The 15,200-nt window shown below is 41.3% G+C and overlaps 1 protein-coding gene across 2 annotated transcripts in view; it reads right to left on the reverse strand.

Moving 5' to 3' along the window:
• LOC112151709 (integrin alpha-11) overlaps positions 1-6,237 on the reverse strand; it is a 24,465-nt gene extending 18,228 nt beyond the window's left edge. Inside the window, exons 1-8 of one of the 2 annotated variants that reach the window (XM_024280740.2) lie at positions 5,688-6,237; positions 5,480-5,589; positions 4,957-5,048; positions 2,333-2,447; positions 2,127-2,254; positions 1,696-1,844; positions 1,045-1,189; positions 791-956 (exon numbers count right to left, since the gene is read on the reverse strand). In XM_024280740.2, the coding sequence (XP_024136508.2) occupies positions 791-956; positions 1,045-1,189; positions 1,696-1,844; positions 2,127-2,254; positions 2,333-2,447; positions 4,957-5,048; positions 5,480-5,589; positions 5,688-5,773 (991 nt within the window). In that variant the 5' untranslated portion in view covers positions 5,774-6,237. Of the gene's footprint in view, positions 1-790; positions 957-1,044; positions 1,190-1,695; positions 1,845-2,126; positions 2,448-4,956; positions 5,049-5,479; positions 5,590-5,687 lie in introns of both variants that reach the window. The other variant, XM_036212150.1, reaches the window with a different exon arrangement.
• Between the last annotated feature and the right edge of the window lie 8,963 nt (positions 6,238-15,200).

A 15,200-nucleotide genomic window follows, 5' to 3' on the forward strand; every position in this document is an offset into this window, starting at 1 on the left:
TCTCGCCTCACAGCGAGAAGGCCCCGGTTCGAATCCCGGCTGGGACCTTTCTGTGTGGAGTTTGCATGTTCTCCCCGTGCATGCGTGGGTTTTCACCGGGGACTCCGGCTTCCTCCCACCGTCCAAAAACATGCTTCATAGGTTAATTGGTGACTCTAAATTGTCCCTAGGTGTGATTGTGAGAGTGAATGTGTGTGATTGAGGCCCTGCGACAGACTGGCGACCTGTCCAGGGTGTGCCCCGCCTTCGCCCTTCAGTAGCCGGGATAGGCTCCGGCACCCCCGCGACCCCGAAAGGGAAGGAGCGGTCAAGAAAATGGATGGATGGATGTCCTCCATTATGAGAACAATGCTACAAAAACATGTGAAAAATCTAAACCTTATCTTGAATGGAGTAGGTCTTTAAACTTTAATTGGGTTAATTTACCTAAATTTAAAGATATTGGTAACATTTTACTTTATTCTTATTAGGTCTAAGTTGATTTGGTTCCTATAGGGAAGTATGAACTGGAATTTGTCTGTGGTGTTGACATACTGTAGAAATATAGGCACATTCTGGTATTAGCATTTAGCTAGTTTACTAACTAGTTGTTTTAATTCACTTCAATTTTTATGTTCATCTTATGACTGGGTATTTATGTGGTATTTTCAGTAATTTGGTTTATCAGGACATTCTTTGTGTAATTTTTTTCCCGCCTTGCTGCATGTTGTTAATAAAGTTTTTTTTTTTTGTCATACTGTCTGCTGAGACTCTTCAACCACTAATGGATGAAAGTAAAATCAAGATACACCTTCTAGAGAGAAGATCCTCTCTCCCAGGGCATCCACAATGTCCTTCAGTGCGGACTCCTCAGTGACCTTAAAGAGGTGCTTCTCATCAGGATCACTGGCAATGAACTTGATTTCCTCCAGAAAGGCTTTAGGGTCGATTCCTCTGCGGTTGTAGTAGCCAAGCACCTGAAAATGCCACATGGAGAACAAGGTGAGAGTCACAGATTATAGATGTTGTACTCCATTTGGAGCTAATAAATAAGGTACAACTCACAGCGATGGCATACATGGTGATGTTATCGTTTTTGCTGTTATTGACGGCATCAACAAGTTCTATGCTGTCGTGGGATTCACCGTCTGTAATCACAATCATCACCTTCTGAGCTCCAGACCTGCCGCCTCGCTGAAATGCTTCTGACCTGCATGAGCAAACATAAGATGTTCAGTTATTCAGATGTTTGCTGCCTTTGTTGTGGTCCACAGGTTAGTTTCCCTTTTGTTTAGAGCTCAACTAATCCTCGATAGCTTAGACCGCAGCAGACCTGAACCTTTATTGACAAAGAAGTCAGCTTGTTTCTGGTAATCCCAGCTCTTCTCTCTGCTGATCACTTGGATCAGATTCATTTTGTCAATCAAAACAATAATCATAATCAGAACTTTTAGTCATTTACACTAATACAGTCAATTGTAGAATGAAAACATTAATTTGATAGCCCGAGAATTACCAACTTGTAAGTAAGAGATCAGCTGAAAGGTCAAAATGTACATGTTTCTGAAAAACTTTGTTTCTATTCTCGGGTAAGTTTCAGGGCTATAGTTACCAGGCCACATCAATCATGTCAGCAGATATTTGGATGATCCCAAAAAGTGGCTTTTACACAGTTTACGAGATCACTCATTCAACCATATTGTGTTGACGTCGTACCGAGCCACGTTGATAGCTAGCGCAGTCCTTGTCTCATATCCTCCACGCTGATCAATGTTCCTGACAGCCTCCACCACAGTGTCTACTGTCTGGTATTCACCCAAACTGAACTCATGGACCACTGTGGAGCCATACTGAACAACCCCAACCTGGAGCAAAAACAGTACAATCCAAATCAGAATAAATATAAATAAATATAAAAAAAAAAAAATTAAAAAAAAAAAAAAACGTAAGTCCCCTGAAGAGTCCCCTTAACAATTTACAGATGGAAAATTAAGCCTATAACTCTCAACTTCTTACAATTTGTATATTATTCCAACAAAGCTCAACAAAACTACAGAGAAGAAAACTTTAATCAGGTGACCTAGAGGCTGAAGAACATCAATTCTTAAAAGCAGAGACAAGTAAGTTAAAAATAAAGACAGACAGACCTGTGTTTGATCTGGGCCGATGTAAAACTTGTGCAAGACTTTTGTGATAAAATCCTGGACTTCGTACCACGGGTAGATGGAGTTTGAACCATCCAAAACAATGACAATGTCCATGAACGTTTCACATCCTACAAAAAATGACAAAAAAGTTATAACCAAACAAATGAGGATGAATGGGTTGGATGGATGGGTGGATGGATGGATACTTTGGAGAGCAGGTGCGAAGGCGTGCGTGACTTTGAAATTGCGGTTGGCTCTGGCACAGAATCCGGTGCTGTAGAGAGAACTTCCACATTCATGAGACCATAGAGGACCACAGGTCTGAGGATTTAGAGCGAAAGAATATCGTAAATTACTTTCAGGAATTATTGTTCTGCTCTCCTATTGCAGTCAGATTATTAACTTTTTAAAAACCTGTTTATCTCCAGGGTTGATATTAAAGTTTGAAGTTTATTTGGTTAATCAAATATACAATCTTTGTGCTATTTTTATGCAATAGTCAACATGGACCAAAAGGGATATGACTAAAGCATCATCAAAGCTCATCCAAGTATAGAGTCTACACTGAAACAAAAAAACAAAACTCACTTAAGTGTGACACTTAAGTCACAATTAATTCATTAAATATAGAATATATATAGAACGTTTTTTATATTGTATAACATTTTCTAACTAGCTCTGTATAGAATTTGTGAGTGCTAGAATATGCTGGTGCTCTAAAGCGATTCATATTTAAAGTTAAAAATATAACAGGATTGAAGTTTTGATTATGGATTTAATATTTATCCAGGCAAGCATTGTCAGACATGAACTGCTTTATGGAGGAGGCAACCGTCCAACGCGGAAATTAGATCAATGCTATGAAAAAAAAGAGGAAAAAGATGTCTGTAATTAGGTAATCACGATTAATGCGATAATTTATTCCCAGGGATTAGAGACCGGAGGCATCTGCAAATATCTGCGAATACAGAGAAAAGGATGTTTGCTACCCATTGATATATGTTAATCAATGCTGTAACCAATCCATACTCATTAAAAACATTTCTGGTCATGCTTTGTAACATATTTATTAAAGAGTATATGACTATCACTCGGCATAAAGAGTTTTTATTTTTTTAACTCAAGACAAAAGACTGTACAGCAGCCTACTTTAGGACACAGATGAGGAATAACACTCTGTCTCTCTGTGCCTTAAAATCAGAAGCACGCTACCTCCTTCTTCCTTCCACCTGCTCCGGATGATAATCATCATCTGCGATTTTCTTTTTCATCACATCAGGTGTTTTTTTGGGTCTGCCTCAAAGTCAGCTGATGCTATTTCTTCATGCAGGGGTATGGAGAGAGGAGAGCAGATGGCATTGCTCCGCCCCTTCACACGCTGTGCGGAGATACACATCAGCGACGCATTATCTCCTTCGAGTGCAAAAAATTCATGCAAGGGTCTTGAGTTCTCAGATATTTGTGACGAGCCGCAAGATTCACGTAAATCTGCGAATATGTGAAACCGCGAATAAAGAAATGCCAATACACAGGGGAACACTGTATACACATTTACATACACACACACATATATACACTCCAGCCCAGTCTCAGTAAAATGCGTACATATGCCACGATTTAGGAAATACCGTGTAAAATATACGTCAAAACCGGTTTTTGCGTGCATATAATACGCGCGGTCCTAAACGTGTTAAAATGTGTTTTCCACGTTTGACTAGCCCCTGGTGGAGGCGTGAGCATCACAGACAGCCCCACTAACGAACAATTTGCTTTTCTAACCCTAACCATAACCGTAATTCTAACCTTAACCAGGAACGACGTCATTTAGAAAAGAGCCCGAGGATTTCTGACCATGTGATCAAAACGAAACCTAAAAAGGCGTGTATATTGTACGCCGGCGCAACCTATTCTCTACCATTGCGCATCATATGCACGCAAAAACCGTGTTTGGCGTATTTCAGAGTCCAAAGTCGTGGCATATGTATGCATTTTACTGAGAGTGTGTTGTACACTCAATGTTTGTATATATGTGTAAATAGTCCAGTGGTTACAGTAGGTAATTAGTGCAGGGTGTGTTATTTGGGTGTCGCTGCTGACAGCTCTGGTGTTAAAAGCTCAACACTGAGTTTTTAAAAACTCACTCAGATGAAAATTGTGTATTTTGTTTTTGCTGTTTCTACATTTCTTGTGACACTTTTCTGATGATGGAGAACATATATAAACAAAATTAATTAAAATTGAATGTCTGAATATTTATTTATTAAAACTGTTGTAACTCAGGAGCAGACATAAAAATGTTTAAAAAAGCTTGTGATGTACAAGCTACTATAGCACAATCTCCCTGGTCTGCTCCATTCTGTTGCATCCACTTGCAGACAAATAGATCTATATACTGTACGTCTTTGTTTTCCTCAAGCTGTCCGAACCGGCATCTGCTTCGGATAGCTCTGCATTGATCACTGTTTTTGTTGCACCAGTAATGTTAAGTTAGGGATGTGGGGGACTGTAAGTTAGCGGGATTGCTGACTTACAGCAAGGAACAGAGAGCTCTCATCAATGGGGTGGGGAAAGTGGGTTGGGATTGCTGTGCACCAACTCAGGGTGAATTTCTAATGAATTACTGCACTTCTGCAGAAACTATGTCTTGTAAAACAAAATTTATTTTGGTGTGTGGTATATATATACTTATATAACAAAACAATCATAATTAAAAGACCACTGGAAATATTTTGAAAATCGATAAAAAGTTGATCGGAGTGGGACTTTAAGGTTTGGAGTGTTTTTATTACTTTTTAGGAAAGCTGATCAACTCTGTGTTTTTATGACTTACCACAAAGCTGTTGTCTTTTGGGTTGGAGATCAGTGTCAGTCCCAGTCTCATCTGCTCTTTTCTCTCAGACACGTTGTCTATAGAGACTTTTCCTGGTTTAAATAAAAAAATGTATCAGAGTAATTTCTTCTTAAAATAACAGAAACTTCAAACTATATTTTCTTTTCATCACTAATTTGGCTTTCAATTGCCTTTCATTCTCCATTACAGCACAAAAAGGATTACACTGATTTAATTGGCCCAAGTCAGCTGTACCCTCTCCTGGATGCCCCACCCCCTCTGAGACAGTCACAGCTGCCTGCAATCACTCATCAGGTTCACTATTTAAGGAGGTATCGATTTTTGGTTTTGGTTTTCTCCACCATTATTTTTGTCTGTTTGCCCATCTGTCCCATTGTCTACCCTGGCCATCTGCCCATCCATCTACCTGTCTATCAATCTGTCTGTCAGTCTGCCTGGCTGTCTTATCCAGACATTTTAATAGACTGGCCTAAATCTCTGCCCTCTTTTGTCTGATGCTCACCAAGGTTTAGTCTGCTGCAGTTGGCAGAATTTCGGTGGTCAAGCGGACATTTATAAATATCACCAGTTTGCTGCCCCGCAGTGGATTCAAAAGGAGCTCCAACCAGCAACCTGAGGGCACAAACAGACATGTCTCACTAGCCAGACCCAACTGGGGAGCCTGTATATTCAGCTGAGGCTGTTCAAACCAGCTTCAGTTAGACTCCCACCATGCACGTCCTCCTGCCTGGTGCTGCTGAACTGTGTATCCAAACTGAGCATCTTTAGAGCCAGAGAAGATCTTAAACTTCTTCATGTTAAAGTTGAAGCAGTGCTGAAGATCTGAAACAGAGGAATGTGTTAGGAGACAGCTCACAATGAGGTAAATGGTTCATTTCATCTTTGACTTGAGATAGCAGAAAATAATGGAAACTCTCAGTGACTCCAGGAAACAACACTGATGACATGTCCAACATTACTAGTGTCTCTGAAACCAAGTAACTCAATAGATGATCCAGAAAATGGGTAGAAGATTCAATTCTAGTCCAATCAAAATATCGGGTTCTGGGTTAATGACAACAGACGCATGGCAGTCACACTGCAGTTCCCACTGTCTTAACCCTCGTGCTCTCTTATGTGGTCCAGATGACCTGACCCTTATATTGATTGCTCTCATGATAAAGGTGGACAAAGGTGGACAGGATCTTTTGTCTTCCACAGACAACAAGATAAAAAAACCTTGAAAAAAAAATTCAGCGCACTGTCTTGTGGGATCCAGATGACCCCAATCTTAATGTGAACATGCTTAGGATAGCACAAGGGTTACAACATGTTAAAACTGAATTCAACAAGAAGCTACTGCAAAAAAGAGTTGACCATTGTTTCGAGGAATACTAAGCCACAAATGACAAAGACTAATAAAAAAGCGCTCAAAGTCTTGTGAGAATCTTGCCATTTCTTTAGTCCATCTTCAGAAAAAGTTTCCTGACATAACTTGATCCTTCGAGCTGGATTGGCAAGATCCTACTGGAATCCCTGGGATACATCATCAAAAACCGTACGCATGGTTGGAGGAGTTCCTCAGAATTGAAAACCCCTTTGACAAATTGGTGGCTTCCTGGATCCAGCAGTACCTAGTGACGTCAATCCCTTTGTTGAGAAACTTTAGTTCAAATTTTGAAAATATGGCACACACGCAGCAAGCATAGTTTGAAACACTGACAGAGAAGTCAGAGAAAAAAGTAAGTCTGATGTGAGGCTAGATGTCATTTAAACAGTCCTTCTTTTGATAAGATCCTGATGTGAGGTGAGGAAGCTATTCAATAGATCCTGCTGCAAAGCAATGACCTGCCTTTCAGCTTTTTGAAGTATAAATATTATAATTATTGATTTATTATTAATAGAGTATGCGTTATCCAAGTGATTTTGTTCTAATCAGGATCAATCTCAAAGAACTGTAGAGAGAATAGATTTGTTTTGTTTTGTTATTTTGGTTTGGATCATAATTGAGAAGCTGATTTCCTGAAACAGCTGTGTCCACAGAAAAATAGTTTATGAATAAGTCTGACACATCAGTGGTTTCTGGTGACATTGTGGCTGGTCGTTGATCGCAATCCTTTTTGATATTGGGGAATTTGGGGTAAAGAATTCTCTGAAAAAGACACACACAAAAAAAAAACATTCCATAAGGTTCTGAAGACGATACAAAAACTTTGAACTACACTGAATCCTCTACAAGCAGAAAATTTGATAAAACAGAATGCATTTGATTAGATTAGAGCTGAGACGCTTTTAAGGCACCTTAAGAGTAACGAAAGTTCCTGCAAAAATACAGAAACAGGCTGAGACCTGAGCTCAGATGAGTGTCTGTGTTCTACTGAGGTGGATGATGGAATGTAAGAACAGGGAGAGAACCTGGTCATCCCCACACCAAGGTCCCTGCCGAGACAACAGTGGTAGCCAAGGCCCCCGCGGCACCAGCGCAATTGCCCATAAGACAATATTCGCCCACCTGGCAATTCCGTCAGCCACCCAGACCAGGGCCAGCGGGACTGCCACAGAGGCCCCCAATGCCAGAGAGCAGGAAAGCACAGAAGACTGCAAGCTCCAGCCCAGCCAGAAGAATACGCCCCGCTGTGCCAGGCGGCCCAGCATGGGGCCTCACCCCAAAAGAGCCCTCCAAGGCCCAGACAAGCAGCCCACTACCGTCCAAGAGGAACCCCAGGCACAAGCTAGCCCCCACCCGCCCCACGCTCCAGGCAACCATTCACCCGCCCCGCGAGAGGTCCAGGGGAAAGAAAGGCAGGGGTCACCCACCCCCACCTAAGAGGAGGACACTCAAGGGAAGTGAGGGTCCCCCAAGAGCGTTGTAAACAACCAGGCTCACCCACTGGTATAGTGCTCAAGGGCAAGGACCGCAGCCAAGACTACAGGGACATGGACACTCCCAGATTCAGATGAATTATGACCCTTTAGCTAAGGGCTGCCCATTCCTGGTAATCGAGAGCTACCATCCTGCCTGTCTTCCAGATCTCCAAGCCCTGCCAGCTGCTGATTAGTGCAGTCAGATGTCTCCATGAATGAACACACCTGGTCCAGGTAATAAGCAGCAAGCAGAGCAAGGAGAGCTGGAAAACCAGTAGGGTGGTAGCTCTCGAGGACCAGGACTGGGCACCCCTGCCCAAGCTCATGGTCTTGGCAGAGAACTCGGGGATCCCTCTCCCTGCATGGAGAGAGGCCCAGTGGGCCCAGAAATTCAGGACCCAAGGGCATGGCTGCTGTTGCTGAGGACCTGGTTTCTCCACCAGGGACGGGGTAGCGGGAACGAAGGTTCAGAGGTCCTACCTTCCTTGTCTAATGTATTTGTGTGTGTGTGTTGGAGTGTATATTGTTGTGAGGTAAAGTATGTGTGTAGTAAAATGTGCAGCTAAAATTGGTGCACCTCAAACCTCTCTGGTCCAAACCCTCTTAACATAAATCCTCAAGATCCCTTTTCCCCCCTAACACCAAGAATGGTCATTTCAATCCCTAACCTTAAGGCCAAGGAATACATTTTTAATGCCCTCTGAAGTCAGCACTCTTCAGACAACACTTCACAAAGGCCTGCAGCTCCCTTTCCAATTCTTAACCTACAGATAGCCTGTGTCCACCTTTAAGGGCAGTCAGAACTAATTCACAAATACATAAAAGTGTAAAATGAAATGCACAAAATTCTCCTGTTGCTCATCATAGTGGCTTGTCTCTTAACTCTTCAGCTTCTTTCATTTCATCTGTTTCTCTTACAGTATGATGTAAGCTCAAAACTGTATCATCCCACAACCAAAGCCAACTCTTCTAATTTCAGACCAGCACCAAAGTCATAAACACTTTCAATAAAAAACCAAGGCAGTTTTAATGACCCCCACATGTTTTTTAAACCAGGTTCTGATTTTCTCCAATGCTGTGATTCTTGGACCCGTCCAGAACCAAGCTGGAGCTGTGAGTGATGATCTGGAGTTTATTGTCTGCTGTCTCGTCCAACAATGTGCTTCTGGAAAGCTCAGCAGCCACGTTGGAAAGGAGCAGAAATGTCCCAGCCTGAAGAGGTGCAGGTCTGATCCTCTCTGTGAGGATTGGCTTCTGCTTGACTTCAGCAGTCATGATTCATCAGAGGAGTTGGCAAAAACAGACGAAGCCTTGAATTTCCAGATCCTCGCAATCCTTCAAGGAATCAGCTTTTTGACATTTTCTACGTAGTTCAGATTAGTCAGATGTTCCTCTTCTGAGGTGTTGTGTGTGCATTAGGTGACTTTTCCACACAAGCATTTGCTACTCTCATTAAACAGATGAATAGCCAGCAGGCGCTGTAGTAAATGACTCGAATAAAACAAACAGTTGGTGGATTTAAGGACTTCTCACTTCTCAGACGACTCAGTGAAGTTCATGCCGGTCAAAGATGGAAATGATTAAATGAGGAACGTTCGTGAAGCAGAGAGCATTACGTCCTCCAGCAGGGTGACACATGGATCCTCTGGCTCAGAACCGATACAGTGCTGACTGGAAACATGTGAATTCTTCCTTTTGGCTTAAAAGGATGCAGACAGACATATGTATCTAAAAGGCTGATCTTTCTGATTTAACAAAACTGCTAAGGAAAGAACCTTAGGTGCTTCATGTTTCCTTAGTCCTGCTGAAATTCAGGTGGCAGACAGCATTCTGGCCAGGCCCTTTAGCTGCAGAAAAGATAGAGAAGCTGCTGGAGATTTACACTGCTTGGAGTTGCATGTTTTTCTTACTTTCCATTTACACATGTCATTGCTTAGGTTGGGCCTCTTGCTCCTATCACAGATGTTCCAGTGTTTTTGTATCACATCCTTATTCTCTCACCTGGCAGGTCCAGTCAAATCTAGGCTCTAACAACAGCCACTTACAGATGTGTTAATAACACCATGCCTACATTTTACAGTATTTAAATATGATTTTTTTTTTTCAGTAGCAATTAGTTAACAGTTTCATGATCTACACTGGGTTTGCCACTCTGTTTCTTTAAGTATCAGTACTCAGCAGCAGAAAATACAAAATGTCTTAGAGCCATTTTCTTCCATGGCCATAATCACTCCCATGTTCTTAACTTTAGGAAGTTCTGTAATCAGCCAGAAATACTTTTATTCCTTTAATAGTGGCCTAATCTACAGATTGGACTGCTATGACCCCAGACTACACAGGTCCAGCTTTGAGAGACCAGAGCCTTGACGGTATCAGCATAAGTTACATCATCACCTGTGTTCTCTCAAATGGTACAAGGCGTTTACTTACATAGCGCTTCACAACATTCTTGGAAGGCCCAATGTGCCTTACAGCCACAGCCGCCCCCTGAGAGGCCGTGGTGCAAAAACCCAAAAATATTGCAAACCAAAAAAGTTTTAAGAAGGTATTTAGAGGGTTGTACATACATTTATCAAATATTTATTATGAGTGATTTTAACTTCTCTATCTTTAATCTTGTCGTTGTGTACAGCTTGGTATCAAGAAACTGGAGCCAAGTCCCATCTGAAGACTGTGAGGAGCTGAGAAAATGGAGATACTTGAAGAAACCAAACAGGATGATAGAGAATCTGACATTACTGATAATAAAATCCGGTCTGTAGCTGTCCTTTCCCCTACCCTTCAGAGCTACAGATCTAAATGTAACTAGGGAATGCCTCGAACAGAATAAAAAGACAAGGCCTGGACAGAGAACTTGAGAGCCAAGAAGAGACGGCCTGCACAGTCTCTGTATGTTTCTCCTTCCAAGTATTTTGAGCTAATCTTTCTCTTGTCTTTCATGAAGTAGCAGAGAAATGTTTCAGGCTGTTTAAACCTAACAGTATCTAAAAGTCACTGAAGATTTTTAGTTAATAATCTAATTCCATCCATCCATTTTCTTGACCGCTTCTTCCCTTTCGGGGTCGGGGGGGTGCCGGAGCCTAACCCGGCCACTGATGGGCGAAGGCGGGGTACACCCTGGACAGGTCGCCAGTCTGTCGCAGGGCCTCAATCACACACACATACACTCTCACATTCACACCTAGGGGCAATTTAGAGTCACCACAAACCTGCTGCACATGAACCCATCTGTCTGCCTGTTTGACATAATGAAAACAACTTTTCTTTTAACCCTTGAGCTATCTTATGGGGTCCAGATTACCCCACCCTTATATTGATGTGTAATTTCTCCCATGGCAAAGGTGGACAGGGTTTTATATCTATCACTGACACCAGTGAAGATGAAAAATCCTTAAAAAAAAAGTTCAGCATGTTGTCTTGTGGAGTCCAGATGACACCACTTTTATTGTAGAGCCCCAAAGCCTGACGAGTTTGTTCTCTACTTTTTTCTGAAACTTGAAAGGTTCAATAATATGATCAAACACATTAATTTGCAGAAAAAAGCTGCACTGATCACCAGTCTGTTGCGGAGCAACACAATCACACAACTGAGAGCAATTTAGAGATACCGATGAAGCATAGACTGTGAGAGGAAACCAGAGTGCCTGCAGAATACCCACACATACAGAGCATACAAACTCCACAAAGAAAGAACCAGAGCCCTCATGCTGCGGGGTGAGAATGCTAACCACTTCGTGCTGCCCAAACACTTTTGAGTGGACACCATGCCTTTTTTCTGTGATTTGTGAACTTTGGGTGGGCTGCCTAAAAAGATCTACTCTTCATTCTGTTTTTCAGTCATCCTTTCTTGGTTCATGATCCATTTTCAGATTTTAAAATCTCACTAGATTTAAGTTGCTAATCCACAGACTGGTAAACCACAGCTGTCTTCTGTTAATCTCAGTTAATTTTAGTGATGTTTTTCATTTTGTTTTGTCAGATCAGATCAGATTTGCTTTGGGACCTGTCTTTCTTACCTTTTGGTGATGGGTTTGTCATGTCTGACTTTATCTATTAAAGTTGAAGTCACTGCCATGAGTGTGGCCTCCTTTATTTTGTTTCCTACAGCACTGTTTCCTGACAACAACATTCCTCAAACTCAAAATGAGAGTCACAAATCTGCTAATGCACAGTAAATATCCTGCTGAGTGTATGATAATGTAAAGATGAATAGGAAATAATGAAGACCATCTCCTGTTTGCACGTCACACTGACAAACAGTTGTTTAAGAGTTGAAGCTCTGACTGAGCTGAAGTCAGCCAAACCATTCAGGGACTGGAAAGAGATCAATGAATAAAAGCAGTTTGAGGGACACTCAATGAACATGTGTTTTATCTGACTGAAGAAAGCCTTGAGGTCCCAGAAAGAAAACACATTATGTAGCAAAACCTGATACAACAGACTCGCTGCAGGTGTCTGGAGTCTGTAAGTCCTAAAAAAACACTGATAGATATGCATGAGCTAAGCTGGAAAACAACAAAAAAAGTTCTTTAGAGCTAGAATACTAATACAAGTACATTGGGACGGTGGTAAAAAAAACAAAACAAATGAATGTCACAATTAAATAACCAAAATAAGTCAACTAAAGGGGGTCAGCCAACAGGACCTAAAATAAATGATTTAGTTTGATTCTTTGTCAACTTTGTACTTTTACTTATTGTCCTTCACAAGAATAGTCTTAAAAAAACAATTTGATCTATATTAAAAACAGACATTTTCTTTATAATTTGAATAGATCTGTTTATTTTGGATAAAAAACCACCCAGTATCAGAAAACATTAAATAATGGCACACTGGGACGATTGATTTGCATCTACAGGTATGAACCCTTCCTTCCACCATCTGCCTTCTGGTTGTTTCCTTTGCAGGGGTTTGGTGTCCACCTTGAGTCATATTGTGGTGCTCAGGTACTCACCTGGCAGCAGGCTGCATGTCCACAGTAGGAGAAGGTGGTGACAATCCATGAAGACAGTGATGGAGAGGCTGCAGTGGAGTGTCCCTGCAGGGCGGTGGTTCTGTTGTCCTGGTGTATGATGGGGAGGCAGAGAGACTGTAAAAGAGGAGGGCCTTCCAGGAGTCTGCACTCCTCCTCTTGATTATGTGAGTCTTCTCTGCTTTGCCAATAATCTTTCACTTACCTACTCTATTAAAAACAGGAGCTCAAACGTCTGCACTGCTGCTAAAAACAGGAAATTCCTCAGTTTCGTCTGTGATTCCATTCACTCTGCTATGAGCCAGATGTGAACATCTGCCCAGTCTTCATTTGGGGGGGGTGCTCAGGACTGCTCAGATGGTGTGCAGTTCATAACAGAAGGGAGTTCAAGGAGTATTTTTTTTAATGCTTGCCAAGTGTCCTAGTCAGACATTATTCCACTTTTCAGGAGAAAGTAAGAATTTAGATTCTTTCCCCCACTTCTTTCTTTATTCACACTGGTAACTTGATCCCATACGTTGCTGCCTACCAGCTACCTAACATGATCTGTTCATTCAGTATTTCTCACTGGCTGGAGTTTTTACTGTGATTGATTAACCTTAGAGTACTATCACTGGGTGCTTTTTTATCTGGACAGAAGTACTGACATGATTTTCAATATGTTGCATTTTTCTGTGTGTCATGGTTCCCTGTGTAAAGTTTCACATGTCCCAGAAAACGGTGGACCAAAGGCCAAGTCTCCAGTATCATTAACTTTTTTTTTAAGAAATATTAATTCTCAAATTCCTAATTTTTCAGTGAATTTCGAGTATGTTTTTAGAGTCTTCCTATGTTTTTATTTTCCATTTTGGAACAGATGAGGGGAAATCTAAATAAAATTGCAGAGTCGATGTTTATTCTATCAGTTTATCAGAGTTTCTAATATCTTAACACATTTCCATTCAACTTGGATAAGCGGTTTTGCTTGTAGGGGTTTTCACTTTTTTTTTCTGTCATTAATTTGCTTACAGCATTCACACTAGCATCATCACAAGTAATACTATTTATGTACTTGTTCTAAAACATTTATAACCTTTGTAAATAATAATAATAATAATAATAATAAATAAAATTGTGCGCTGCATGATTTATTTTGACATTATTCTATTTTAATCTTTCTTAAAAGGACTTTAGGGTTGGTGTCTACATCATTGGTTCAGATTCATTTCAGGTTTCATTTTATTTGTCTGAGGCGTTTGCAGCTGCTGCCCTCTGCTGGCTAACATGTGAAACAGCAGGAAACAGGTTTGACACCAGAACCGACTCTCCTATCAAGAAGTTCTGGAGTCACGCCACCATGTCTGTCAGTACAACCTAGAGTTCAGGAAAACTGGGAGCACTTTACATTCCAAGATTTTCAAATCACAAGAGACAACGTTTCATTTACAACCAAACATCCTAATATATTAAAATCAGAAATGTTTCAGAACCAAAAGGCTTATTTTAGACGCCCTTCATCGCCACACAAGTATGAACTAAAGATTATTATGAAGACAAAATGATCATTAAAATTATTCTCTAAGCATAAAGGAAGCTATGTAAGTTCTTTTTTTCATAATCCAAAACGCGCACACCCAAAAAGGACTGGCCTGTTACACCATATTTAGCCTAAATAAACCCTTAATTAAGGGAGCGCACTGTTTACATTACTGTCAGATATATGTACGTAAATGTGCTGCTGAGCAATTATTAACATTTCTGACCTGAATTGCATTAGTTTCTGTGATTTCACACATTGCTGACAGCAAAATGTCATGTATTTGATGTTTGTGTAAAAAGTCTTTACATTCACAGAGAATAACACACATTAGCTTCAATGTTAGCATCATGCTAACATTTCTTATATTTATTAGATTTATATTTTCTCCAAAAGTTTTAAGTTAATTATTAAGTTTCTCTTTTTGCTGTGGTTGAAGTTCTCAACATTTAATGTATTAAAGTCCAAATATTAAGCAGGACACCGTAATCAAACCCCATCCTGCTAAAGCAGGCATACCATTACCATCCATCCATCCATCTTCTTAACCGCTTTGTCCCTTTCGGGGTCGCGGGGGTGCCGGAGCCTAACCCGGCTACTGAAGGGCGAAGGCGGGGTACACCCTGGACAGGTCGCCAGTCTGTCGCAGGGCCTCAACCACACACACATTCACACCTAGGGGCAATTTAGAGTCACCAATGAACCTATGAAGCACGTTTTGGACGGTGGGAGGAAGCCGGAGTCCCCAGTGAAAACCCACCCATGCACGGGGAGAACATGCAAACTCCTCACAGAAAGGTCCCAGCTGGGAGTCGAACCGGGGCCTTCTCGCTGTGAGGCAAGAGCGCTAACCACTGCGGCACCGTGCAGCCCTATACCATTACCAGTGTC

The sequence above is a fragment of the Oryzias melastigma genome, linkage group LG6, assembly GCF_002922805.2.
Source record: "Oryzias melastigma strain HK-1 linkage group LG6, ASM292280v2, whole genome shotgun sequence".
In the NCBI taxonomy this organism is placed as follows: domain Eukaryota; kingdom Metazoa; phylum Chordata; class Actinopteri; order Beloniformes; family Adrianichthyidae; genus Oryzias; species Oryzias melastigma.